Source organism: Notolepis coatsorum (assembly GCF_963971535.1).
Source record: "Notolepis coatsorum genome assembly, chromosome: 4".
In the NCBI taxonomy this organism is placed as follows: Eukaryota; Metazoa; Chordata; class Actinopteri; order Aulopiformes; family Paralepididae; genus Notolepis; species Notolepis coatsorum.
In genome coordinates, this window is record NC_140168.1 from 114,931,868 (window position 1) to 114,959,420 (window position 27,553).

Below are 27,553 nucleotides of genomic sequence, written 5' to 3' on the forward strand. Positions count from 1 at the left end.
GTGAGTGACTGTGTGAGTGAGTGAGTGAGTGGCTGTGTGAGTGAGTGAGTGAGTGAGTGAGTGAGTGAGTGAGTGAGTGAGTGAGTGAGTGAGTGAGTAAGCCAGCCAGTCAGCCAGCTGATCAGTCAGCTCTCGTGTCTGTCATAATATACTGTATATCAGTGACAGGATACAATTATAAGGTTCTCCAGGGTTCTAAAGGGTTGAGGGTTCTAAATAGTTTGATGGTTCTCCAGGGTTCTGGGGTTCTCCGGGGTTCTTCATGGTTCTGGGGTTCTCTGGGGTTATTCATGGTTCTGGGGTTCTCCAGGGTTCTAAATTATTCTAGGGTTCTCTGTGGTTCTAAATGGTTCAAGGGTTCTCCAGGGTTCTAAATAGTTCGATGGTTCTAAATAGTTCTAGGGTTCTCCAGGGTTCTAAATAGTTATAGGGTTATCTGTGGTTCTAAATAGTTCTAGGGTTCTCCAGGGTTCTAAATAGTTCTAGGGTTCTCCATGGTTCTAGGGGTATCCAGGGTTCTAAATAGTTTTAGGGTTCTCCATGGTTCTAAATAGTTCTAGGGTTCTCCAGGGTTCTAAATAGTTATAGGGTTCTCTGTGGTTCTAAATAGTTATAGGGTTCTCCATGGTGCTGGGCTTCTCCAGGGTTCTAAATGGTTCTAGGGTTATAAATAGTTATAGGGTTCTCTGTGGTTCTAAATAGTTCTAGGGTTCTCCAGGGTTCTCCATGGTGCTGGGGTTCTCCAGGGTTCTAAATGGTTCTTGGGTTCTCCAGGGTTCTAAATGGTTCTAGTCCTCCCACCCTGTGGATCCTCGGGGAGGCTGATGTTCTCAGACTGGAGGATCAAGGGAAGGCCATAGTCGGCGATCTTGAGAACGAAGCGTCCGTCGACCAGACAGTTCCTCGACTTCAGACGCCCGTGGCTCAGACCTCGCATGTGAAGATACTTCATCCCCTGTAAACACAGGTTAAATGCTTTAGAGTTAGTACTACTACTTACCGGTAGTTGCATTAGTTACTACATTATTACTACTAGGTACATTAGTTACTACATTACTACTCAAGGATTTGGGTGGTTTTCACCCAAATGAGAGAGCGAGCCGTTGCCTAGGTAATGAAGGCGAGATAACGAATCTATCAAGTAGACAGTGGTAGAAGGCTAGATAACGAATCTATCAAGTAGACAGTGGTAGAAGGCGAGATAACGAATCTATCAAGTAGACAGTGGTAGAAGGCGAGATAACGAATCTATCAAGTAGACAGTGGTAGAAGGCGAGATAACGAATCTATCAAGTAGACAGTGGTAGAAGGCGAGATAACGAATCTATCAAGTAGACAGTGGTAGAAGAGGAGACGGCAGAGCAGAAGAGTTCTGGATAGCGACACGGACATCGAGCAGAGAGCTCCATCCTCTTCTGAGACCACATCAAGCAGAGCTCCATCCTCTTCTGAGACCACATCAAGCAGAGCTCCATCCTCTTCTGAGACCACATCAAGCAGAGCTCCATCCTCTTCTGAGACGGACCATCAAGCAGAGCTCCATCCTCTTCTGAGACCACATCAAGCAGAGCTCCATCCTCTTCTGAGACGGACCACATCGAGCAGAGAGCTCCATCCTCTTCTGAGGCTGGAGGCGGAGGGGGAAGCCACGAGGAGATAGGCCACTAGCGGGAAGCTAGGAGAGATAGCACTTAGACAGAGAGAGATGTAACTTTAGTTTCTTATACCTCTAAAGCATTTCAATTTGTTTTATTCTGTACGAGAACCTTGGTTTATGCAAATAAACATCCTCCTGAGACGACGACGACTCCAGTACATTTTTGTCCGGATGCATTAACTCTTTCTCTGCCAGCTATTATCCTCATCCTGTAGTAAATGCGCCGCGCTTTAAAATATAGGCATTTTCACTGTGCGTCGCGGTGTTTGCAGGGCTATATCTATATTCTATGTTATAGCTATTTGACAGTAACTATCCCTCGTTCAACATGTAAAAAATAATACATTTGTTCATGCATACGTTTGCGTGTTATCCCGTCGTGATTATTGTATAGTTTCAGAGTGATCCTGGCTAATTCCTGGGAACTGTGTTATGGAGCGATATGTGAATTTTGCCTGGACACACTACTGTTTCCAAATCTAAGGTATATAATAGGTATTATGTTTCATCATGAATGCATCAAAGGGGGGGGGGGTCGTTTTCTGATGCTCTGATTGTCAGCAAAGGCATTCGTTTTGAGTACTACATACGTTGATCGGCTGGATCGATATGAAATCATTGTAGGATCAAGGTGGAATTGACGTCAGATAGTCCTTACCTTTGATCGGAGTTATTCCAAAAAGAATATTCCAATTGTCTGATCGCGATTTCCAGTATTGATGTCCATCGGGTCCCCGACATAATCTGGCACAACACATGCATCGAGGGGCTATGGACACATTCCAATGGGCTCGGGTGAACCGCTAGACTTGCCTGGACCAAAGAAAGGTCACATGAGCAAAGAGTGCAAAAGGAAACTAGATTGTCAGATATGTCAGAGAATACATCCAACATTGCTGCATGTCGATGGCAAAGGCTCAAAGCAGGAAACTGCACAACACCTGATTCCCACAGATTCTAATGGAACAAGAATCAACAGTGCATTAGTCTCAGCAGATCAAGGAACAGGGGCTGGCAGGAATGTGCACTAGCAATTGTGCCGGTTCAGGTAAAAGTCGCTAAAGGCAACAAGACTTTTAACCTATGCTTTTCTTGACCCAGGAAGCTCGGTTACATTTTGCACCGAAAACCTCATGAATCAGCTGAAGGCCAAAGGACACAGAACCCAAATTCTTCTACGAACAATGGGACAGGAAAGACCTGTCAAGAGCTATGAGCTCAAAGGACTTGAGGTAGGCAATTTAGAGGGTGATGCATGGATTGACTTGCCTAAAGTATACACCCAAGCAAAGATTCCACCCAGTCTGATCTGAAGAATTGGCCTTATCTCAGTGGAATCCATTTAAATTAGATCGAGGCTGACATTGAAATCCTAATAGGAATGGACGTTCCGAAAGCCATGGAACCCTGGCAAATAATAAATAGCAGCTAGGATGGGTGGTCAATGGCCCGCTCAACTCTTGTTCTGCTATGGAGGAATCTGGAACGAAGTCAGTGTCAGTTAATCGCACCTCAATGGAAGATCTGAAGGATATGCTGATCAAGCAGTACAACCAGGACTTCCCTGAAAAGGAGCATGAAGAAAAAAGGGAGATGTCATGTGAGGACAGGAGGTTCATGGACCTGGCAACAAGTTCAGTTGTTTTAAAAAACGGTCACTACAACTTACCTTTGCCTTTTCGAGACAAAGATGTTGTCCTGCCTGACAACTATCAAATGGCAGCGCAACGCACAGTGAACCTAGCCAAAAGGTTCAAAAGAGATTCTGCTTATGCTGCAGAGTACAAGGCCTTTATGGAGAAAGTACTGGCTAAAGAGCATGCAGAAAAGGTGCCTCAAGAGCAGCTCCAAAGGCACGACGGCCATGTGTGGTATATACCTCATCACGGGTGTTCTGAAGGTCCAGATTAACACTGAAAGTCTGCGTTTATTATTTTGTATAACTTGTATATTGTTTATATATATAAGATATATATCTTTACGCCATCTGTTTGCATAATAGTATTCTTCGCTCGCCTCATTGGGTCCCACCCTTGACATTGGAGGCGCGAGTGACGAGCCCCCCAGACATGGTTCTAGACATGTTCAGACAAGTTCAGACTTGCCCATAGCAGGCGCATTGATTCTGGACAGGTAAATCGGCTGAGCCCCATAGGGATCAGTCTGAGTATATATATTGTAGATGGTGCAAGCAGCCGCGAGTCGGCAGTAACAGAACAGGAGAAGTAGCAGAGCGAGAGCGTGATACGTCCGGTACAGTTGTACACAGACCTACAAGCAGTGTATCGTTACAGATAGCTAATGGCTACTTAGATACGACTATAATATTGTAGAGCCATTATTGGCGCAGTATAGTGACTTGTGTAAGCGAAGTAACGTGAAGAAACGTATAGTTAAACCCAGCGGCGTTTGGATCTAACTACTCATTGAAGACCGTCTGCGGGTTAGCTTCCAGTACAAACGAAGCTAGCTAGCTACCATCTATGCCAATGGGCCTTTGGATTAATAGCTATTAACCCTGCCATCGGGCGCTAGGATTACAAGGACCGGTTCCGTACGAGACCCCTTTTCTTCCAGCGACTACAGGATTATCCGACCGGTCTACAGGTCCTCCGGAGCTTGGAGCTCCAGAGGGAAACCATCGTCTCCAGCTACCCTTGCTTTTCCCAGTATCGCCTCGTTTCTTCTCACTCCCTGCAGAGCTCCGGTCGAGTATCCGTAACCTAGGAATTATTCATTACCGCTGACTTTGATACCCTGACATTCTATTATTAAAGGAGAACCGTGATAATTCAGATGTATTGACTATGACTATTAAAATGCTTATAAACCAGGTATCCTTGTCCCCGCGCCGTCAATTGAGTGTCCGCCATTTTGTCTAACTATACTGTCTGGCTATTAATATTCTTTAGTAGTGGTTTAATCTAAACAATCTTTAATACAGTCCGGGTTGTGTAGCCCCTTAGCTACAATTGGTCCTTCGAGCCGGAGGGTATCAGTAATAATAATCATATTAGTAATAATATGGCCAGCGGCGGACACTCTCCAATCGGCTCTCCCCCATTAGAGCGCCCTAGGCGCCAGCGTCAGCCCCCTCCCCACTTGGAGAACTACGCTGTAGATCTACCTCCTAGCTTATCTACGAGGACGTTAAGCAAGGATAACATTAGTAGCTTAAGTATGCCCAACCTTATCGACCTGTCAACCCCACCGGTAGAGACCCAAGCTAGTTTAAGTGAAACTGACTTAGCTCACGGGGGGGACAAGCGGGACATGACTTGACTATGCCCATAGAACACCGCGCCCCCGAGAGGGACCTCGGAGCGCAAGAAGGTAAAGAACGCGCCCCCGAGATGGACCTCGGAGCGCAAGAGGGTAAAGAATGCGCCCCCGAGATGGACCTCGGAGCGCACCAGAGTAAAGAGCACCGCGCCCCCGAGATTGACCTCGGAGCGCGGGAGAAGACAAAGTACAGCGCCCCCGAGATGGACCTCGGAGCGCGTAAGGAGACCAGGTCACCGCCAAGCCCTGCCAACTCCAAATCACCATCATCAGCGTCATCCCCAAGCGGGGCCGACCAGAGGCTAGCGCAAGTCCTGATCGCCACGCTAACCGCTTCAGCGGAAAGAGACCGCCTCCAGGGTGAGCGTGACCGCCTCCAGGCGCAACAAGAGAGTGAGCGTGAACATTCCAGAGCGGAAAGAGACCGCCTCCAGGGTGAGCGTGAACGCCTCCAGGCGCAACGAGAGAGTGAACGCGAACATCTCAGACTGGAAGAGAGTCACCTCCAGGCTGACGCCACGATGACCATCAGACTGGAAGAGAGGCGCCTCCAGGCTGAAGAAAACATGGAGCGAGACCGTGCAAATGCACAGCGTGACGCAGCCAATGCACAGCGCGAGGCGGAGCGAGACCGTCTACAAGCACAAATGATGGAGCAAGCGTTCCAGAGGGTGACTCCCCACTCTTCCACCCGGAGCTCCCGGAGATCATCACGACACGGGTCGAGGGCACCTTCCCCTCCCCGACAAAGCTACACGGGACCCCGCCTAAGGGAAGAACCTGCTTACGTTGCCGAGCAGCTAGCCGAGCGACTACAAAGCCTGACGGAGGACGAGGGAGGACAGAAAGCCCACCCGCACTACCCCATCTCAGACCAGGAGGCTCAGCGCAGCCCCGGTCTCAGTCCCGACACGCTGCGTTATGAACCCCCAACACGTCCCAGTGGGGAGTTCGAACACCCGACGGCACCAAGAAATAGTGCCTGGAAACCCAGCCCCTGGTTCCCGCCCAGCACGACCCAACGACCCAACGTACAGGGAGACTCGCCACGGATGCCTCTCCCCCCACGTGCGTCAGTGTCGCAGCCATCCATGGCGCACTACATTGGGACACCCACATTCCCAGACTTCACAAGAGAAGACCGAGCGCAGTATACCGAGCTGCGCATGTGCCTAGAGACAATTATGTCCGGAGTACAGGACGAGTCATACAAGTATGCCATTCTCCTTAAGCACCTCAAGGTAACTAGAGCGCACAACATAGCGCTGGCATACTCCAATTCACAAACTCCCTATTCTGATGCCCTGGTTGCCCTCGACGCACGTTACGGACGTACATGGGACTATGTCATTCAGGAGATACGTGAGATTGAACGTCTCCCCCCGGCTAGAGACAACTGAGCCCTGGACGACCTATCCATCAAAGTACAATCCCTGGTAGGGATGCTCGGGTCCCAACGAGAGAAGGGGATGTACGAGTTGTACGCCAACTCCAACGTGGAGCGTATATTGGAGAAGCTCCCCCCATTCCGCCAAGAACGTTTTCGGCGGCAAAGAAACTACCGTGACCCGAATGGCCCAGAACAGTCACTCCTGGACCTTGCTGACTTCCTAGCCAGGGAGGTTAGCAGCCTAAGAATTGACACCTTCGCATGGGGTGGCTCGAACATTAAAGAGGGACCGAGGAGGTTTAAAGACCAAAGCAGGCCCATCACCGTGATGCACCAAGCCGAGGCGGTGTCACGGCAGACGAGTCACAACCCCCCCGCCAAGGAAAAATGGAAGATTGCCTGTCAATACTGCGACAGTGAACACTGGCTGTCACAGTGCGACGCATTCAAGAGACTGACCACCGCCGAAGTAAGTCAGTGGATTAAAGATAACCGCCGCTGCTTCCGCTGCGCGCGCGGCCACATGGCAGCAGAATGCCGCCTTAAGAAGAAGTGTGGCAAGTGTGACGGCGCCCACCTCGAAGCACTGCACGAGAGCAACAAGCGCTCCCCAGAAGACCAAAGTAGGCCCATCACAGTGATGTACCAGGCCGAGTCGGTGTCACAACAGAAGATTATTTACCCCCCTTTACAGAAGATTATTTACCCCCCCCCTGGTGTACTTACTGCCGCAGCGGACACTGGCAGTCACGGTGCGACGCATACAAGAAACTGACCCCCGCCGAAATGGATCAGTGGGGTAAGGCTAACACGCAGGACGCCGCTTACTGCGAAACACTGCGCGAGGCCCACAAGCGAAGATTAGCTCTACAAAGCAACTCGGGAACAGAAGTGCTCCACATCGACCCCGCGAATAGTGGGAGCCCCAGAGTGCTCCTCAAGGTAGTACGAGTTCTCCTACGCCGTCCTCGACGACGGGTCGGAGAAGACACTCCTCCTCGCCTCCGCCGCGACCCAGTTGGACCTGCGGGGCCCAGAGGAGACGATGACCATCCGTACCATTAGTCGAGACTTAAAGACAATCAAAGGTGAAAACGTCTCGTTCACCATTGCAGCGATCGACCAGCCTGAGAAGCGGTACAGTATCAGCAAGGCGCTCATGAGCTACGACATAGGTTTGTCATGCTACGATTACCCCATCCCACAGCTGATGGAGAAGTACGACCACCTACGCCAACTGCCCATACCGCTCATCAGCGGAGCTACACCGACCCTACTTATTGGCTCCGACCACGCGGACCTTATTGTCCCAACCAAGGCGGCCCACATCGGACCCAAAGCATGCCCAGCCGCGGTTAAGACCCGACTGGGGTGGACGCTCCAGGGCCCCCTCTACGGACCTGCCAGCCAACCAACGTCCACACGCTGCCTTTACACCAAGGTGAGCGACACAGACAACACTCTCCTACAGCACGTTGAGAGGCTATGGACACTAGACGCGCTGCCATTCAAGACCGAACGCAAGATGGTTCGGTCCAAAGAGGACAAGTATGCCATCGCTCTACTAGATCAGAAGACTACGAGAGTCGAGGTCGACGGAGTGTTCAGATACGCAACCCCACTCTTGAGGCGGGCGAAGATGCTGTTGAGAGAACTGTGGGACAACGAGCAGGGCTGGGACGACCCCATACCTGAGCACCTGGCTACCACATGGAGAGAGTGGGAGGATGAACTTGTCTTACTCCGCGGGGTGGCCATCCCGCGGAGTTACTTCCCCCCTACCGTGCGACTGGAGAAGTGTCAGACAGACCTGCACGTCTTCAGCGATGCCTCAGAAGTGGCGTACGGAACAGTGGCCTACCTGAGGGCTCAAGAAGAGGGAGTTCTGAACTCCAAGCCCCTCAGCTACGCTCCAAGCGACGTAGCTGACATAGAACCCATCACCCCAAACTACCTCTTGATTGGGCGGCCGGGCCCTGCCCTTTCTCAGACGGTGTGCGGACAGGACGGGATGAACGGACGGAGGATGTGGAGACACAGCCAAGTACTGGCCGACCAGTCTTGGGCCCGCTTCCTCCTACACTACCTACCCTCCCTTCCAGCCCGTCAGAAATGGGTGAAAGACAGGGATAACCTGACCGTGGGAACCGTCGTGACGATAATAGACCAGTCACTACCCCGAGCTACGTGGCCAGCCGGCCGGGTGAGCAGAGTGATTACTGGTTCAGAGGGGAAGGTCAGAGCGGCAGAAGTCATCGTCCAAGGGCGGACTTATAACAGACCAGTAGCCAAGTTGATTGAGCTGCCGGCGTTCCCTGACCCCCCTGACGACGACGATAACCCACTGACCTTATAGATTATTTCCAACTCCCCATAGCACATTATGGAGAAGTTGACTTGACCCTTAATATTAATCTGTGCCCACATTTATTTACTAATTAGGTGCAGACTAATTAGGGGGCGGCTGTTCTGAAGGTCCAGATTAACACTGAAAGTCTGCGTTTATTATTTTGTATAACTTGTATATTGTTTATATATATAAGATATATATCTTTACGCCATCTGTTTGCATAATAGTATTCTTCGCTCGCCTCATTGGGTCCCACCCTTGACATTGGAGGCGCCAGTGACGAGCCCCCCAGACATGGTTCTAGACATGTTCAGACAAGTTCAGACTTGCCCATAGCAGGCGCATTGATTCTGGACAGGTAAATCGGCTGAGCCCCATAGGGATCAGTCTGAGTATATATATTGTAGATGGTGCAAGCAGCCGCGAGTCGGCAGTAACAGAACAGGAGAAGTAGCAGAGCGAGAGCGTGATACGTCCGGTACAGTTGTACACAGACCTACAAGCAGTGTATCGTTACAGATAGCTAATGGCTACTTAGATACGACTATAATATTGTAGAGCCATTATTGGCGCAGTATAGTGACTTGTGTAAGCGAAGTAACATGGAGAAACGTATAGTTAAACCCAGCGGCGTTTGGATCTAACTACTCATTGAAGACCGTCTGCGGGTTAGCTTCCAGTACAAACGAAGCTAGCTAGCTACCATCTATGCCAACGGGCCTTTGGATTAATAGCTATTAACCCTGCCATCGGGCGCTAGGATTACAAGGACCGGTTCCGTACGAGACCCCTTTTCTTCCAGCGACAACAGGATTATCCGACCGGTCTACAGGTCCTCCGGAGCTTGGAGCTCCAGAGGGAAACCATCGTCTCCAGCTACCCTTGCTTTTCCCAGAATCGCCTCGTTTCTTCTCACTCCCTGCAGAGCTCCGGTCGAGTATCCGTAACCTAGGAATTATTCATTACCGCTGACTTTGATACCCTGACATTCTATTATTAAAGGAGAACCGTGATAATTCAGATGTATGTTGCTATGACTATTAAAATGCTTATAAACCAGGTATCCTTGTCCCCGCGCCGTCAATTGAGTGTCCGCCATTTTGTCTAACTATACTGTCTGGCTATTAATATTCTTTAGTAGTGGTTTAATCTAAACAATCTTTAATACAGTCCGGGTTGTGTAGCCCCTTAGCTACAACGGGGTTTACCACAAACAGAAGAAAAAACTCAGAGTTGTCTTTGACTGTTCCTCGTCGTACAAAGGCCGATCTCTCAATACAGAACTTCTCCAAGGTCCAGATTTGGCTAACCCGCTTCTAGGCGTGCTGCTTAGGTTCCGCAAGGAACAAATTGCAATAATGGCAGACATTGAAGCCATGTACTACCAAGTACAAGTACATGAAGAGCACAGAGACTTCCTGATATTCTTATGGTGGCCAGAAGGAGATGTTACTAAGCCGCTGGAAGTGTACTGCATGAGTGTTCATCTCTTTGGGGTGGTGTCATCTCCAAGTATCGCCAACTTTGCCTTGCAGCAAACCAGAAATGACAACTCAGAGAAATACAGCATGGAGGTACTTGATACAATCAAGCATGGCTTCTATGTAGATGATTGCCTCAAGTCTGTGGACTCCTCAAGGCAAACTGGAGATGGCGCTGCTCCGACCGGCTGCCTTTCTGTTCGCTCCGTCGACACTGTGTTTACTTTTGTTAATATTTATAGTTTTTAGAGTTTTGTTCGTACCAACTGTTGGTGCATTTAACGTATATGACCGTCAGTCACTCATAGACATTGGATTACGGGAAACTTACCAACTGGATTACTCACTGGACCAGCTTTCCGAACCGCATCAATGGCCTGAAGAAATTCTCCGGAGATTAGGACCAGATCCTTTGTTCCTAGATCCCAGGAAAAGAGGACCCAGACGACGAGGAAAGAGGGCTGGGATCCGTAACAGGCTGAGATCCAGACGCCACCGTACACCACTGCCCAGTATATTGCTAGCCAATGTACAATCAATTGACAATAAACTGGATGACATCCGAGCAAGGATTCAATATCAAAGAGACGTTAGGGACTGCAACGTCCTCTGCTTCACCGAAACATGGCTCACACCGGAGGTTCCAGACCACGCAATTCAACCAGCAGATCACTTCTTTATCCATCGCAAGGATCGGACATCAGAGTCCGGTAAACAACGTGGAGGAGGTATTGCCTTCATGTTTAACAAAAATTGGAGCGATCCAACTAACGTGAAGGAATTATCCAACCACTGCTCCCCAGAACTGGAATATATAACCATCAAGTGTCGTCCTTTCTTCCTCCCGAGGGAGTTAACGGCGATCGTCCTGATCGGAGTGTATATTCCACCGCAAGCCAGCAACAAGGTTGCGCTCTCCAGACTCCACGACGAGGTAAATAGAATACAAGTGGCGAATGTTAACGCCGCCATTTTAGTGCTGGGAGATTTCAATAGCGCCAATCTGAGAAAGGTATTGCCTGACTTCTATCAGCATGTGACTTGCAACACCAGAGGCGGTAACATCCTAGATCACTGTTACACGCAATTTAAAGGTGGCTACAAGGCTCATTCTGATAGTGGCTTTGGTAAATCAGATCACGCGTCCATCTTTCTTTCACCAAAGTACAAACAGAGAATTAAAAGTACTCCTGTAGTCTCGCATGAGGTGCAGAAATGGGATTTGACGTCAGAGGAGACGATCCGGTCAGTGTTTCACTACACAGACTGGAATGTGTTCCGCGACACAGATAACATTAATGTCTACACGGAAACAGTGCTGGACTATGTTTGTACTAGGGTGAAAGAAACAATCCCCACTACCAAAATGAAAGTTTACCCAAATCAAAAACCCTGGGTAGACAAATCCGTCCGTGAAGCTCTGAGAGAGCGCACCAAAGCATACAACGACGGCCTAGTGGCAGGCAACATGAATGACCACAAGGTGGCGCAATACAACGTAAGGAGGACAGTGTCAGAGGCCAAACGGCGCTACAGGGATAAAATTGAACTCCAGTTTGAACAAGCTGACTCTAGAGCTATGTGGCAGGGGCTCAAAACGATGACAGACTACAAAGGCGCCTCCCTCAAACTGAACAGTGACATCTCCTTAGCAAATGACCTCAATACCTTCTATGCGAGGTTTGATGCTGGTAATAACAACACCAGCTCACAAGCCTCGGCAATGGGGGGGGGGGGGGTCGGCTGCTGATGGAGGCGCAGTGTTCAGGGTAACAGAGCATGAGGTGAGGCGGACCTTTATAAAAGTGAATATCAGGAAGGCAGCAGGTCCGGACGGCATCCCCGGCCGCGTCCTAAAAGTCTGTGCCGACCAACTGGCCCCAGTATTCACTGACATATTTAACCTGTCCTTAGAACAGGCTGTCATCCCCACCTGCCTGAAGAAGTCCACTATTATCCCTGTACCCAAAAAATCCAAGCCTGCTTGCCTCAACGACTACCGCCCTGTAGCTCTCACCTCCATAGCCATGAAGTGCTTTGAGAAGCTAGTAAAGGGCTACATCTGCTCCTCCCTCCCCATCAACATGGACCCCCTGCAATTTGCATACCGCCCCAACAGGTCCACGGAGGACGCCATAGCCCATGTGCTGCACACAGCAGCATCACACATGGACAAGAGGCAGGGGAACTATGTGAGAATGCTATTCATCGACTACAGCTCGGCATTCAATACCATAGTCCCCTCCATACTCATAGCCAAGCTCAGGGACCTGGGCTTGGGCTATGACCTCTGCCAGTGGGTCTTGGACTTCCTGACTGGCAGACCCCAGGTGGTGAGAGCAGGCAACTGCACCTCCTCATCCATCACCCTCAACATAGGGGCCCCCCAGGGCTGTGTTCTGAGTCCCCTCCTCTACTCCCTGTACACACACGACTGTGTGGCTCAGCGGAGTAGCAATACAATCATCAAATTTGCTGACGACACAGTGGTGGTGGGCCTGATCTCTGCCAACGACGAGAGGGCCTACCTGGAAGAGGTCAAGGTCCTGGCGGGATGGTGCCAGGAAAACAGCCTCTCCCTGAACGTCAGCAAAACAAAGGAGATGATTGTGGACTTCAGGAGGTCGGGGGTCAAGGACTACAGCCCCCTCAGCATCGACGGGGCACCGGTTGAGAGAGTCAACAGCTTTAAGTACCTCGGAGCCTACATATCCGAGGACTTGACATGGACCACACACATTGACAGTGTTGTGAAGAAGGCACGACAACGCCTCTACTTCCTCAGGCGCCTAAGGAAGTTCCAAGTCAGCCAGAAGATCCTTAAGAACTTCTACTCATGTACAATAGAGAGCATCTTGACCGGCAACATCACCTCCTGGTTTGGGAATAGCACTGCACAAGACCGAAGCAGACTACAAAGAGTGACACGTTCAGCCGAACGCACAATTGGAGGGGGGCTCCCCACCCTCCAGAACATTTACTACAAGCGTTGCAGGGGCAAGGCTAAGAGAATCATTAAAGACTCCAGTCACCCGAACAACTGCCTCTTTGAACTGCTGCGGTCAGGCAAGCGATACCGGAGTCTCAAGGCGAGCACAGAAAGACTCAGAAGAAGCTTCTATCCCCAGGCCATCAGGCTGCTAAACGAACAATGAATGAACACTACACAACAACAACCACCAAACGCACATAGCACACACATCCACACGCACACACTCACTTTAAACAAATACACTGTAGCACCCACTCCACACACTTTATAGCACACACCCACTTTAAACAAACACACTGTAGCACCCACTCCCCACACTTTATATTTATGGATGAAGGATTGCACTACAACTCGTACACCTTACTGTAAATTGTACCTAAAATTGTACCTCATCCCATTTCTGCTTTGCACTAGATAGTACTGTACATTAGTACACTGCATAGTATTGTGTATTGTATATTATATGGTAACTCAGAACATTGTACATATGTCTATACCGAACACTGTGACCTCATTTTTCTTCTTCTAAATTCATGCTATATTATGTTATTATGTTATTTGATACTATCTTGTCTAGCACAGTCTCTGGAGCGTAACAGTAAGAAGCATTTTGTATGAAAGTATTCTGTACTTCTGTATGACAACTATTAAAGAACTTGAACTTGAACTTGAACTTGAAGCAATCAAACTAATAAAGGACCTTAGGGAAGCAGGCGCAACAAGAGAGTGAGCGTGAACATTCCAGAGCGGAAAGAGACCGCCTCCAGGGTGAGCGTGACCGCCTCCAGGCGCAACGAGAGAGTGAACGCGAACATCTCAGACTGGAAGAGAGTCGCCTCCAGGCTGACGCCACGATGACCATCAGACTGGAAGAGAGGCGCCTCCAGGCTGAAGAAAACATGGAGCGAGACCGCGCAAATGCACAGCGTGACGCAGCCAATGCACAGCGCGAGGCGGAGCGAGAACGTCTACAAGCACAAATGATGGAGCAAGCGTTCCAGAGGGTGACTCCCCACTCTTCCACCCGGAGCTCCCGGAGATCATCTTGACACGGGTCGAGGGCACCTTCCCCTCCCCGACAAAGCTACACGGGACCCCGCCTAAGGGAAGAACCTGCTTACGTTGCCGAGCAGCTAGCCGAGCGACTACAAAGCCTGACGGAGGACGAGGGAGGACAGAAAGCCCACCCGCACTACCCCATCTCAGACCAGGAGGCTCAGGGCAGCCCCGGTCTCAGTCCCGACACGCTGCGTTATGAACCCCCAACACGTCCCAGTGGGGAGTTCGAACACCCGACGGCACCAAGCAATAGTGCCTGGAAACCCAGCCCCTGGTTCCCGCCCAGCACGAACCAACGACCCAACGTACAGGGAGACTCGCCACGGATGCCTCTCCCCCCACGTGCGTCAGTGTCGCAGCCATCCATGGCGCACTACATTGGGACACCCACATTCCCAGACTTCACAAGAGAAGACCGAGCGCAGTATACCGAGCTGCGCATGTGCCTAGAGACAATTATGTCCGGAGTACAGGACGAGTCATACAAGTATGCCATTCTCCTTAAGCACCTCAAGGTAACTAGAGCGCACAACATAGCGCTGGCATACTCCAATTCACAAACTCCCTATTCTGATGCCCTGGTTGCCCTCGACGCACGTTACGGACGTACATGGGACTATGTCATTCAGGAGATACGTGAGATTGAACGTCTCCCCCCGGCTAGAGACAACCGAGCCCTGGACGACCTATCCGTCAAAGTACAATCCCTGGTAGGGATGCTCGGGTCCCAACGAGAGAAGGGGATGTACGAGTTGTACGCCAACTCCAACGTGGAGCGTATATTGGAGAAGCTCCCCCCATTCCGCCAAGAACGTTTTCGGCGGCAAAGAAACTACCGTGACCCGAATGGCCCAGAACAGTCACTCCTGGACCTTGCTGACTTCCTAGCCAGGGAGGTTAGCAGCCTAAGAATTGACACCTTCGCATGGGGTGGCTCGAACATTAAAGAGGGACCGAGGAGGTTTAAAGACCAAAGCAGGCCCATCACCGTGATGCACCAAGCCGAGGCGGTGTCACGGCAGACGAGTCACAACCCCCCCGCCAAGGAAAAATGGAAGATTGCCTGTCAATACTGCGACAGTGAACACTGGCTGTCACAGTGCGACGCATTCAAGAGACTGACCACCGCCGAAGTAAGTCAGTGGATTAAAGATAACCGCCGCTGCTTCCGCTGCGCGCGCGGCCACATGGCAGCAGAATGCCGCCTTAAGAAGAAGTGTGGCAAGTGTGACGGCGCCCACCTCGAAGCACTGCACGAGAGCAACAAGCGCCCACCAGAAGACCAAAGTAGGCCCATCACAGTGATGTACCAGGCCGAGTCGGTGTCACAACAGAAGATTATTTACCCCCCTTTACAGAAGATTATTTACCCCCCCCCCTGGTGTACTTACTGCCGCAGCGGACACTGGCAGTCACGGTGCGACGCATACAAGAAACTGACCCCCGCCGAAATGGATCAGTGGGGTAAGGCTAACACGCAGGACGCCGCTTACTGCGAAACACTGCGCGAGGCCCACAAGCAAAGATTAGCTCTACAAAGCAACTCGGGAACAGAGGTGCTCCACATCGACCCCGCGAATAGTGGGAGCCCCAGAGTGCTCCTCAAGGTAGTACGAGTACTCCTCAGTCATGGGGACAAGGTACTCGACACCTATGCCGTCCTCGACGACGGGTCGGAGAAGACACTCCTCCTCGCCTCCGCCGCGACCCAGTTGGACCTGCGGGGCCCAGAGGAGACGATGACCATCCGTACCATTAGTCGAGACTTAAAGACAATCAAAGGTGAAAACGTCTCGTTCACCATTGCAGCGATCGACCAGCCTGAGAAGCGGTACAGTATCAGCAAGGCGCTCATGAGCTACGACATAGGTTTGTCACGCTACGATTACCCCATCCCACAGCTGATGGAGAAGTACAACCACCTACGCCAACTGCCCATACCGCTCATCAGCGGAGCTTCACCGACCCTACTTATTGGCTCCGACCACGCGGACCTTATTGTCCCAACCAAGGCGGCCCACATCGGACCCAAAGGATGCCCAGCCGCGGTTAAGACCCGACTGGGGTGGACGCTCCAGGGCCCCCTCTACGGACCTGCCAGCCAACCAACGTCCACACGCTGCCTTTACACCAAGGTGAGCGACACAGACAACACTCTCCTACAGCACGTTGAGAGGCTATGGACACTAGACGCGCTGCCATTCAAGACCGAACGCAAGATGGTTCGGTCCAAAGAGGACAAGTATGCCATCGCTCTACTAGATCAGAAGACTACGAGAGTCGAGGTCGACGGAGTGTTCAGATACGCAACCCCACTCTTGAGGCGGGCGAAGATGCTGGTGAGAGAACTGTGGGACAACGAGCAGGGCTGGGACGACCCCATACCTGAGCACCTGGCTACCACATGGAGAGAGTGGGAGGATGAACTTGTCTTACTCCACGGGGTGGCCATCCCGCGGAGTTACTTCCCCCCTACCGTGCGACTGGAGAAGTGTCAGACAGACCTGCACGTCTTCAGCGATGCCTCAGAAGTGGCGTACGGAACAGTGGCCTACCTGAGGGCTCAAGAAGAGGGAGTTCTGAACTCCAAGCCCCTCAGCTACGCTCCAAGCGACGTAGCTGACATAGAACCCATCACCCCAAACTACCTCTTGATTGGGCGGCCGGGCCCTGCCCTTTCTCAGACGGTGTGCGGACAGGATGGGATGAACGGACGGAGGATGTGGAGACACAGCCAAGTACTGGCCGACCAGTCTTGGGCCCGCTTCCTCCTACACTACCTACCCTCCCTTCCAGCCCGTCAGAAATGGGTGAAAGACAGGGATAACCTGACCGTGGGAACCGTCGTGACGATAATAGACCAGTCACTACCCCGAGCTACGTGGCCAGCCGGCCGGGTGAGCAGAGTGATTACTGGTTCAGAGGGGAAGGTCAGAGCGGCAGAAGTCATCGTCCAAGGGCGGACTTATAACAGACCAGTAGCCAAGTTGATTGAGCTGCCGGCGTTCCCTGACCCCCCTGACGACGACGATAACCCACTGACCTTATAGATTATTTCCAACTCCCCATAGCACATTATGGAGAAGTTGACTTGACCCTTAATATTAATCTGTGCCCACATTTATTTACTAATTAGGTGCGGACTAATTAGGGGGCGGCTGTTCTGAAGGTCCAGATTAACACTGAAAGTCTGCGTTTATTATTTTGTATAACTTGTATATTGTTTATATAAGATATATATCTTTACGCCATCTGTTTGCATAATAGTATTCTTCGCTCGCCTCATTGGGTCCCACCCTTGACATTGGAGGCGCCAGTGACGAGCCCCCCAGACATGGTTCTAGACATGTTCAGACAAGTTCAGACTTGCCCATAGCAGGCGCATTGATTCTGGACAGGTAAATCGGCTGAGCCCCATAGGGATCAGTCTGAGTATATATATTGTAGATGGTGCAAGCAGCCGCGAGTCGGCAGTAACAGAACAGGAGAAGTAGCAGAGCGAGAGCGTGATACGTCCGGTACAGTTGTACACAGACCTACAAGCAGTGTATCGTTACAGATAGCTAATGGCTACTTAGATACGACTATAATATTGTAGAGCCATTATTGGTGCAGTATAGTGACTTGTGTAAGCGAAGTAACGTGGAGAAACGTATAGTTAAACCCAGCGGCGTTTGGATCGAACTACTCATTGAAGACCGTCTGCGGGTTAGCTTCCAGTACAAACGAAGCTAGCTAGCTACCATCTATGCCAACGGGCCTTTGGATTAATAGCTATTAACCCTGCCATCGGGCGCTAGGATTACAAGGACCGGTTCCGTACGAGACCCCTTTTCTTCCAGCGACGACAGGATTATCCGACCGGTCTACAGGTCCTCCGGAGCTTGGAGCTCCAGAGGGAAACCATCGTCTCCAGCTACCCTTGCTTTTCCCAGAATCGCCTCGTTTCTTCTCACTCCCTGCAGAGCTCCGGTCGAGTATCCGTAACCTAGGAATTATTCATTACCGCTGACTTTGATACCCTGACATTCTATTATTAAAGGAGAACCGTGATAATTCAGATGTATGTTGCTATGACTATTAAAATGCTTATAAACCAGGTATCCTTGTCCCCGCGCCGTCAATTGAGTGTCCGCCATTTTGTCTAACTATACTGTCTGGCTATTAATATTCTTTAGTAGTGGTTTAATCTAAACAATCTTTAATACAGTCCGGGTTGTGTAGCCCCTTAGCTACAACGGGGTTTACCACAAACAGAAGAAAAAACTCAGAGTTGTCTTTGACTGTTCCTCGTCGTACAAAGGTCGATCTCTCAATACAGAACTTCTCCAAGGTCCAGATTTGGCTAACCCGCTTCTAGGCGTGCTGCTTAGGTTCCGCAAGGAACAAATTGCAATAATGGCAGACATTGAAGCCATGTACTACCAAGTACAAGTACATGAAGAGCACAGAGACTTCCTGAGATTCTTATGGTGGCCAGAAGGAGATGTTACTAAGCCGCTGTGTACTGCATGAGTGTTCATCTCTTTGGGGTGGTGTCATCTCCAAGTATCGCCAACTTTGCCTTGCAGCAAACCAGAAATGACAACTCAGAGAAATACAGCATGGAGGTACTTGATACAATCAAGCATGGCTTCTATGTAGATGATTGCCTCAAGTCTGTGGACTCCTCAAGGCAAGCAATCAAACTAATAAAGGACCTTAGGTAAGCATGCACCCTAGGGGGCTTTACCCTAACCAAATGGGTGAGCAACAGCCAGGAAGTTCTGACAACAGTTCCTGAAAGTCACAGAGCCAAGCTAGTGCAACAACTTGACTTGGATAGAGAAAAGCCACCGCTGGAAAGGGTACTAGGTATCCAATGGAACATCCACAGAGACACTTTCAACTTCATGGTTTCCGTCAAAAACAGAGCTCCTACAAGACGAACTATTCTCTCCATAGTCAGTTCCATATACGATCCTCTGGGTTTCCTTTCTCCCCTTATCCTCAAAGCCAAGCAGATTCTACAGAAGCTTGGAAAGTGTGGATGGGATGACATCATTCCTGAGGAACTATCAAAGCCCTGGCAAAGATGGATTACAGAGCTAGATCAACTCAGCAGATTCGAGGTGGACAGATGCTTAAAGCCTGAACATTTTGGACTTGTAAGGACTGCTGAGCTGCATCACTTCTGTGACGCGAGTGAGTCAGGAATTGGGGCAGCAAGCTACCTCAGACTCACAAATAACATGGGAGATGTCCATGTTACCTTTGTATTTGGCAAAGCCAGAGTAACTCCACTAAAACAAATCACCATTCCAAGGCTTGAGCTTGCAGCTGCAACGCTTGTTGTGAAAGCAGACAGAATGTTACAAAGGGAGCTACATATGGAACTGGAGAATTCTACATTCTGGACAGACAGTACATCAGTACTGAAATACATTTTCAACCAAACAAAACGATTCCACACATACGTTGCAAATAGTATTGCAGTGATCCACAACCTGTCTCACAAAAATCAATGGAGACATGTAAGTTCCAAGGACAATCCGGCAGACGACGCCTCACGTGGATTTCACATAGAATCATTTCTGAATTCTACCAGATGGTTGTATGGCCCCGACTTCCTGTCAAAAGAGAAAGCGGAATGGCCTGAATTTCCTGAGGATCTTGGCCACATCCCCCCAAGTGACCCAGAGGTAAAAAAGGACATCACTGTAAATTGCTTGAACATGGACAACAGCACTACTAGCAAGCTAATTGAATACTACTCTTCATGGAAGAAACTTCAAAGAGCTGTGGGCTGGTGGCTGAAAAACTCGTACTGCTTCGAAGTCAGAAAGCCAAGGTTTGTGTGACCCGCTCCTTCAAGCTTAAAGATGAGCAACAAGGCTTATCTGTGGAGGACTTGTATGAAGCAGAGAAGTCAATCATCCGCTATGAACAACAGCGCTACTTTGATTCAGAACTCACTCTTCTGAAAAAGGACAAACCAGTCAAAGCGGACAGCTCCATACGCAAACTGGATCCGATCATGGATGAAGGCATCCTAAGGATTGGAGGGCGGCTAAGTAAAACAGCTATGCCAGTGAGTTTGAAAAACCCAATCATACTGCCCAGAGACTCTCTTGTATCCAAATTGATCTTGCAGGATATCCACCAGCAGGTTGGGCACTCTGGACGAAACCACATGCTCTCCAGGCTCGGTCAAAAATTCTGGCTACCATCTGCAAACTCTTCAGCAAGAAAGATCATAAAATCATGTGTATTTTGCAGACGCTTACAAGCAAGAGTTGGAGAGCAAAAGATGGCTGACTTGCCAGAGGATCGTGTTGCTCCGGATCTCCCACCCTTCACTCACGTGGGCATCGATTATTTCGGACCCACAGAAGTTAAGAGAGGTCGAGCACATGTGAAACGATGGGGAGTAATATTCAAGTCAAGTCAAGTCAAGAGTTTTATTTGTTACGGCATACAAGTATACAATGAAATGCGGGTGGTCTTGCCCGCAATGATGTGCAATACAGTAGTAACAACATATAATAGAATCCAATAAAACAACATTGTGCAATAAACAAGTAACATAGTAGGGCATATCGGTTGTTGTTGGGGTGGTGTGGGTCTTTCATTGTTCTGCAGGCTCTGGATTTGCACCTCTTGTTGTATAGAACCTGCAGGGGTGGTAGTGCAATACCCGTGGTACGCTCGGCTGAGCGCACCACTCTCTGTAGGGCCTTCTTGTCCTGTGCCGTGCTGTTTCCATACCAGGCAGTGATGTTTACTTGCCTCGTGAGTCGAGCAGTTCACCTGGAAGTGGCGAGCACTTTGGACACAGACTCCTGCATCAACGCCATACAGCGATTTTTATGTCGGAGAGGATCGGTACTAGCCATTCGAACAGATCGTGGTACCAACTTTGTGAGTGCTCAGAAAGAACTGGAAGCTGCTTTGATTCAGCTAGATCACCAAAGAATTCCGGATGCACTCCTGACCAGTCAAGTCAGGTGGTTATTCAATCCGCCTTCCGGAGCCCACTTTGGAGGAGTGTGGGAAAGACTGATCAGGCTGGTGAAAAAGGTACTCTTCTCAGTCCTAAAGCAGCAAACGATGGATGACGATGTGCTACAGACGGCTCTATATGAGGTCGAATCCATCCTCAACGATGGACCCATCACGACTGTATCAACGGATCCAAATGATCTAAAGCCCTTAACGCCAAACCACCTGCTACAGTTAAAAACCAAACCCCTCTTGCCACCTGGACTCTTTCGTAAAGATGAACTCTATGCCAGAAGGAGATGGAAACAGGTGCAATACCTTGCAGACCTATTCTGGAGAAGGTGGACCAAAGAATATTTATCACTCATGCAACAAAGACAAAAGTGGTTCAAGACAAGAAAGAACTTCAATGTCAATGATGTAGTCGTCATAGTAGACGAAACTGCACCAAGAAATTCATGCCCCCTAGCCTGTGTGGTCAAGACCTTGCCAGACTCTAAAGGACATGTTCGGAGTGTGTTAGTTCGAACCAAGACAAACACAGTCCAAAGGCCCATCGATAAGCTCTGCTTGCAGCTGGAAGCGGATGATTGAGCTGAAAATGTTAAATTTCCCCTGCCCCCTGCCCACTTCGCCCATGCCACTGCACACACACTACCCTCTCGCACTTCTTTACACAGATTAACTGTTCTATCTTACACCACATCTACTCCCATGGGACTTTGTTCTATCCAATGGCTGGCGTATCGTGGTTGTCATACCATCAAGAACACTTATGCCACTGGGACTTTTTGGGTGTGGGGTGGTGGTTAAGTTGGGGCATGATGAAGATGGACTGGTATGGATTTTGGGACTGGGGGGGGATACATTTTGGACATTATGAAATTATAAAAGATAATGACTGTATTGAACATTACTAATGTAATGAATTGCTTTCTGATATTTCATGTTTATATTTTTACGTGTGCACTCTGGCTCCATTTAATGTTATTGATAACTGTAATTGTTTTTGCTATAGCGTCTCCAATTAGGGGCCGGCTTGTTGGAGCCATATTGACCCAATTTGAGTTTGATGGGAAACATGTAACAAAAAAATATATATTTTGATTTATGGATTATATTAACAATTGATATGAAATTGTACTTACCTGTATGATTTAAATTAATCTTGAAATGGATATTACCTGGACACTTATCTGTTGATGACTGTGGGGGCGTGGCATAGATTCACTCATAGATGCACCCCCCCCCCCTTTGGGAGTCTTCAAATCAGTGAATGAAATGTTTGACAGCGGCGTTTGGTGTGCAATAGTTTTTCGACCGCATCAAGCCAGACCAATTATATTGTTTACTTTGTCAAGATCCTGTTCGATATTATTTTATTTAGTATAGAAAAGTCAACCGGAGTTTATGTTTAATAAATGTACATCTACTTACATCCTCTCTGTGAGTGCTTTATGATGAATGCGCGTCGGCCAACTCTGCAACTAACTCCAGTGGCTAATTGGAAACTATGAAGAATTAGCCACTTCAGTAGTAGTAGTAGTAGTAGTAGTAGTAGTAGTAGTAGTAGTAGTAGTAGTAGTAGTAGTAGTAGTAGTAGTAGTAGCAGTAGTAGCAGTAGTAGTAGAGTAGTAGTATTACCTTTATTAAATCAGTCAGTAGTGAGGATTTGAACATCCAGTCCAGTCTCATCTCACGGTCTGCCAGCAGGTCGGCCAGGCTGCCTCGCGGACAATGTTCTGTTACCATGGCGAAGATCCCAGAGTCAAAGAACAGGCCGAGGTAGAGGTTGAGGTTCTCATGACGCATCTCTCTCACCTGAAAAACACATAAACACATTACATATTTACATGAAAAACACTGCTGATTTATTTTTGCACATAATTTCACACACATCCAGAAACGTTTGTTAATGTGTTCGTTCGCTAGTCAGTATTCGGGTACTATCCTGGCTGAAGTGGTTCTGTGTGGTCTGGTCAGTATTCGGGTACTAACCTGGCTGAAGTGGTTCTGTGTGGTCTGGTCAGTATTCGGGTACTAACCTGGCTGAAGTGGTTCTGTGTGGTCTGGTCAGTATTCGGGTACTAACCTGGCTGAAGTGGTTCTGTGTGGTCTGGTCAGTATTCGGGTACTAACCTGGCTGAAGTGGTTCTGTGTGGTCTGGTCAGTATTCGGGTACTAACCTGGCTGAAGTGGTTCTGTGTGGTCTGGTCAGTATTCGGGTACTAACCTGGCTGAAGTGGTTCTGTGTGGTCTGGTCAGTATTCAGGTACTAACCTGGCTGAAGTGGTTCTGTGTGGTCTGGTCAGTATTCAGGTACTAACCTGGCTGAAGTGGTTCTGTGTGGTCTGGTCAGTATTCGGGTACTAACCTGGCTGAAGTGGTTCTGTGTGGTCTGGTCAGTATTCGGGTACTAACCTGGCTGAAGTGGTTCTGTGTGGTCTGGTCAGTATTCGGGTACTAACCTGGCTGAAGTGGTTCTGTGTGGTCTGGTCAGTATTCGGGTACTAACCTGGCTGAAGTGGTTCTGTGTGGTCTGGTCAGTATTCGGGTACTAACCTGGCTGAAGTGGTTCTGTGTGGTCTGGCTGATGGCGGACTTGGTATTTCCTTCTGGAAACTTCCTCAACCACACCCAGTCGCCCTGGCAAAGAAGCAGCGAATCAGAACGGAGAAACCTTTGTGTGTGTGTGTGTGTGTGTGCGTGTGTGGTGAGTGGTGTGTGTGTAACAGTACCTCCAATAGCCCGATATTAGAACTGTCAGGTGTGGTCTGGATGTAGCTTTTACCGATGGAGCGAACCGGAGTCTTGATGTCTAGAAGACTTTTCATAATAGATTCTTCATTTATTTTCTGTTGACACACAGAAAGACTGGTCAGTAGAGAGTCTGATATAGTCTGATAGAGTCTAATATAGTCTAATAGAGTCTGATAGAGTCTGATAGAGTCTAATAGAGTCTAATAGAGTCTGATAGAGTCTAATAGAGTCTGATAGAGTCTGATAGAGTCTGATAGAGTCTAATAGAGTCTGATAGAGTCTAATAGAGTCGAATAGAGTCTGATAGACTCTGATAGTCTGATAGAGTCTGATAGAGTCTAATAGAGTCTGATAGAGTCTGATAGAGTCTGATAGAGTCTGATAGAGTCTAATAGAGTCTAATAGAGTCTGATAGAGTCTAATAGAGTCTAATAGAGTCTGATAGAGTCTAATAGAGTCTGATAGAGTCTGATAGAGTCTGATATAGTATAATAGAGTCTAATAGAGTCCGATAGAGTCTGATAGAGTCTAATAGAGTCTGTTAGAGTCTGATAGAGTCTAATAGAGTCTGATAGAGTCTGATAGAGTCTGATAGAGTCTAATAGAGTCTGATAGAGTCTGATAGAGTCTGATAGAGTCTAATAGAGTCTGATAGAGTCTAATAGAGTTTGATAGAGTCTGATAGAGTCTAATAGAGTCTGATAGAGTCTGATAGAGTCTGATAGAGTCTGATAGAGTCTAATAGAATCTGATAGAGTCTGATAGAGTCGAATAGAGTCTGATATAGTATAATAGAGTCTGATAGAGTCTAATAGAGTCTGATAGAGTCTGATAGAGTCTGATAGAGTCTAATAGAGTCTGATAGAGTCTGATAGAGTCTAATAGAGTCTGATAAAGTATGATAGAGTCTGATAGAGTCTAATATAGTCTGATAGAGTCTAATAGAGTCTAATAGAGTCTAATAGAGTCTGATAGAGTCTGATAGAGTCTAATAGAGTCTAATAGAGTCTGATAGAGTCTAATAGAGTCTGATAGAGTCTAATAGAGTCTAATAGAGTCTGATAGAGTCTGATAGAGTCTGATAGAGTCTAATAGAGTCTGATAGAGTCTGATAGAGTCTAATAGAGTCTGATAGAGTCTGATAGAGTCTGATAGAGTCTAATAGAGTCTGATAAATTCTGATAGAGTCTGATAGAGTCTAATAGAGTCTTATAGAGTCTAATAGAGTCAAATAGAGTCTGATAGTCTGATAGAGTCTGATAGAGTCTAATAGAGTCTGATAGAGTCTAATAGAGTCTAATAGAGTCTGATAGAGTCTAATAGAGTCTGATAGAGTCTGATAGAGTCTGATAGAGTCTGATAGAGTCTGATAGAATCTAATAGAGTCTGATATAGTATAATAGAGTATAATAGAGTCTGATAGAGTCTGATAGAGAGTCGAATAGAGTCTGATAGAGTCTGATAGTCTAATAGAGTCTGATAGAGTCTGATAGAGTATAATAGAGTCTGATAGAATCTAATAGAGTCTGATATAGTATAATAGAGTCTAATCGAGTCTGATAGAGTCTGATAGAGAGTCGAATAGAGTCTGATAGAGTCTGATAGTCTAATATAGTCTGATAGAGTATAATAGAGTCTGATAGAGTCTAATAGAGTCTGATAGAGTCTAATAGAGTCTAATAGAGTCTGATAGAGTCTAATAGAGTCTAATATAGTCTAATAGAGTCTGATAGAGTCTGATAGAGTCTGATAGATTCTGATAGAGTGTGATAGAGTCTAATAGAGTCTGATAGAGTCTTATAGAGTCTGATAGAGTCTGATAGAGAGTCTGATAGAGTCTAATAGAGTCTGATAGAGTCTGATAGAGTCTGATAGAGTCTGATAGAGTCTAATAGAGTCTGATATAGTCTGATATAGTCTGATAGAGTATAATAGAGTCTGATAGAGTCTGATAGAGTCTGATAGAGTCTGATAGAGTCTAATAGAGTCTGATAGAGTCTGATAGAGAGTCTGATAGAGTCTAATATAGTCTGATAGAGTCTGATAGAGTCTAATAGAGTCTAATAGAGTCTGATAGAGTCTGATATAGTCTGATAGATTCTGATAGAGTGTGATAGAGTCTAATAGAGTCTGATAGAGTCTCATAGAGTCTGATAGAGTCTGATAGAGTCTGATAGAGAGTCTGATAGAGTATGATAGAGTCTGATAGAGTCTGATAGAGTCTGATAGAGTCTAATAGAGTCTGATAGAGTCTGATAGAGTCTGATAGAGTCTAATAGAGTCTGATAGAGTCTGATAGAGTCTAATAGAGTCTGATAGTCTAATAGAGTCTGATAGAGTCTGATAGAGTCTGATAGAGTCTGATAGAGTCTAATAGAGTCTGATAGAGTCTAATAGAGTCTGATAGAGTCTGATAGAGTCTAATAGAGTCTGATAGAGTCTGATAGAGAGTCTGATAGAGTCGAATAGAGTCTGATAGTCTTGAAGGGTCAGAACCTCTTCCTACCTACCAATGATGATGTCGTTTCTCAGCACAACCTGTGCTGTGCTGCATACTGGATACCTGCAGCTCTGGCTAGTTAGCCACAAAGCTAACGTAAACTCTCTGGCTAGTTAGCCACAAAGCTAATGTAAACTCTCTGGCTAGTTAGCCACAAAGCTAACGTAAACTCTCTGGCTAGTTAGCCACAAAGCTAACGTAAACGCTCTGGCTAGTTAGCCACAAAGCTACCGTAAACTCTCTGGCTAGTTAGCCACAAAGCTAACGTAAACTCTCTGGCTAGTTAGCCACAAAGCTAACGTAAACTCTCTGGCTAGTTAGCCACAAAGCTAACGTAAACTCTCTGGCTAGTTAGCCACAAAGCTAACATAAACGCTCTGGCTAGTTAGCCACAAAGCTACCGTAAACTCTCTGGCTAGTTAGCCACAAAGCTACCGTAAACTCTCTGGCTAGTTAGCCACAAAGCTAACGTAAACTCTCTGGCTAGTTAGCCACAAAGCTAACGTGAACTCTCTGGCTAGTTAGCCACAAAGCTAACGTAAACTCTCTGGCTAGTTAGCCACAAAGCTAATGTAAACTCTCTGGCTAGTTAGCCACAAAGCTAATGTAAACTCTCTGGCTAGTTAGCCACAAAGCTAACGTAAACTCTCTGGCTAGTTAGCCACAAAGCTAAAAAATAAAGTCTGTTCTTGTCCATAAAGTCTGTTCTTGTCCATAAAGTCTGTTCTTGTCCATAAAGTCTGTTCATGTCCATAAAGTCTGTTCATGTCGATAAAGTCTGTTCATGTCCATAAAGTCTGTTCTTGTCCATAAAGTCTGTTCTTGTCCATAAAGTCTGTTCATGTCCATAAAGTCTGTTCATGTCCATAAAGTCTGTTCATGTCCATAAAGTCTGTTCTTGTCCATAAAGTCTGTTCATGTCCATAAAGTCTGTTCATGTCCATAAAGTCTGTTCATGTCCATAAAGTCTATTCATGTCCATAAAGTCTGTTCATGTCCATAAAGTCTATTCATGTCCATAAAGTCTGTTCATGTCCATAAAGTCTGTTATTGTCCATAAAGTCTGTTCATGTCCATAAAGTCTGTTCTTGTCCATAAAGT

At 47.8% G+C, this 27,553-nt stretch overlaps 1 protein-coding gene across 1 annotated transcript in view; it reads right to left on the reverse strand.

Moving 5' to 3' along the window:
- Positions 1-27,553, reverse strand: part of LOC311226659 (retinal guanylyl cyclase 2-like) — a gene marked incomplete at both ends in the record, with an annotated part of 241,454 nt that overhangs the window by 125,793 nt on the left and 88,108 nt on the right. Inside the window, 4 exons of the mRNA XM_084312075.1 lie at positions 802-955; positions 22,837-23,013; positions 23,755-23,838; positions 23,931-24,047. Of these exons, the coding sequence (XP_084168201.1) occupies positions 802-955; positions 22,837-23,013; positions 23,755-23,838; positions 23,931-24,047 (532 nt within the window). The remainder of the gene's footprint in view (positions 1-801; positions 956-22,836; positions 23,014-23,754; positions 23,839-23,930; positions 24,048-27,553) is intronic.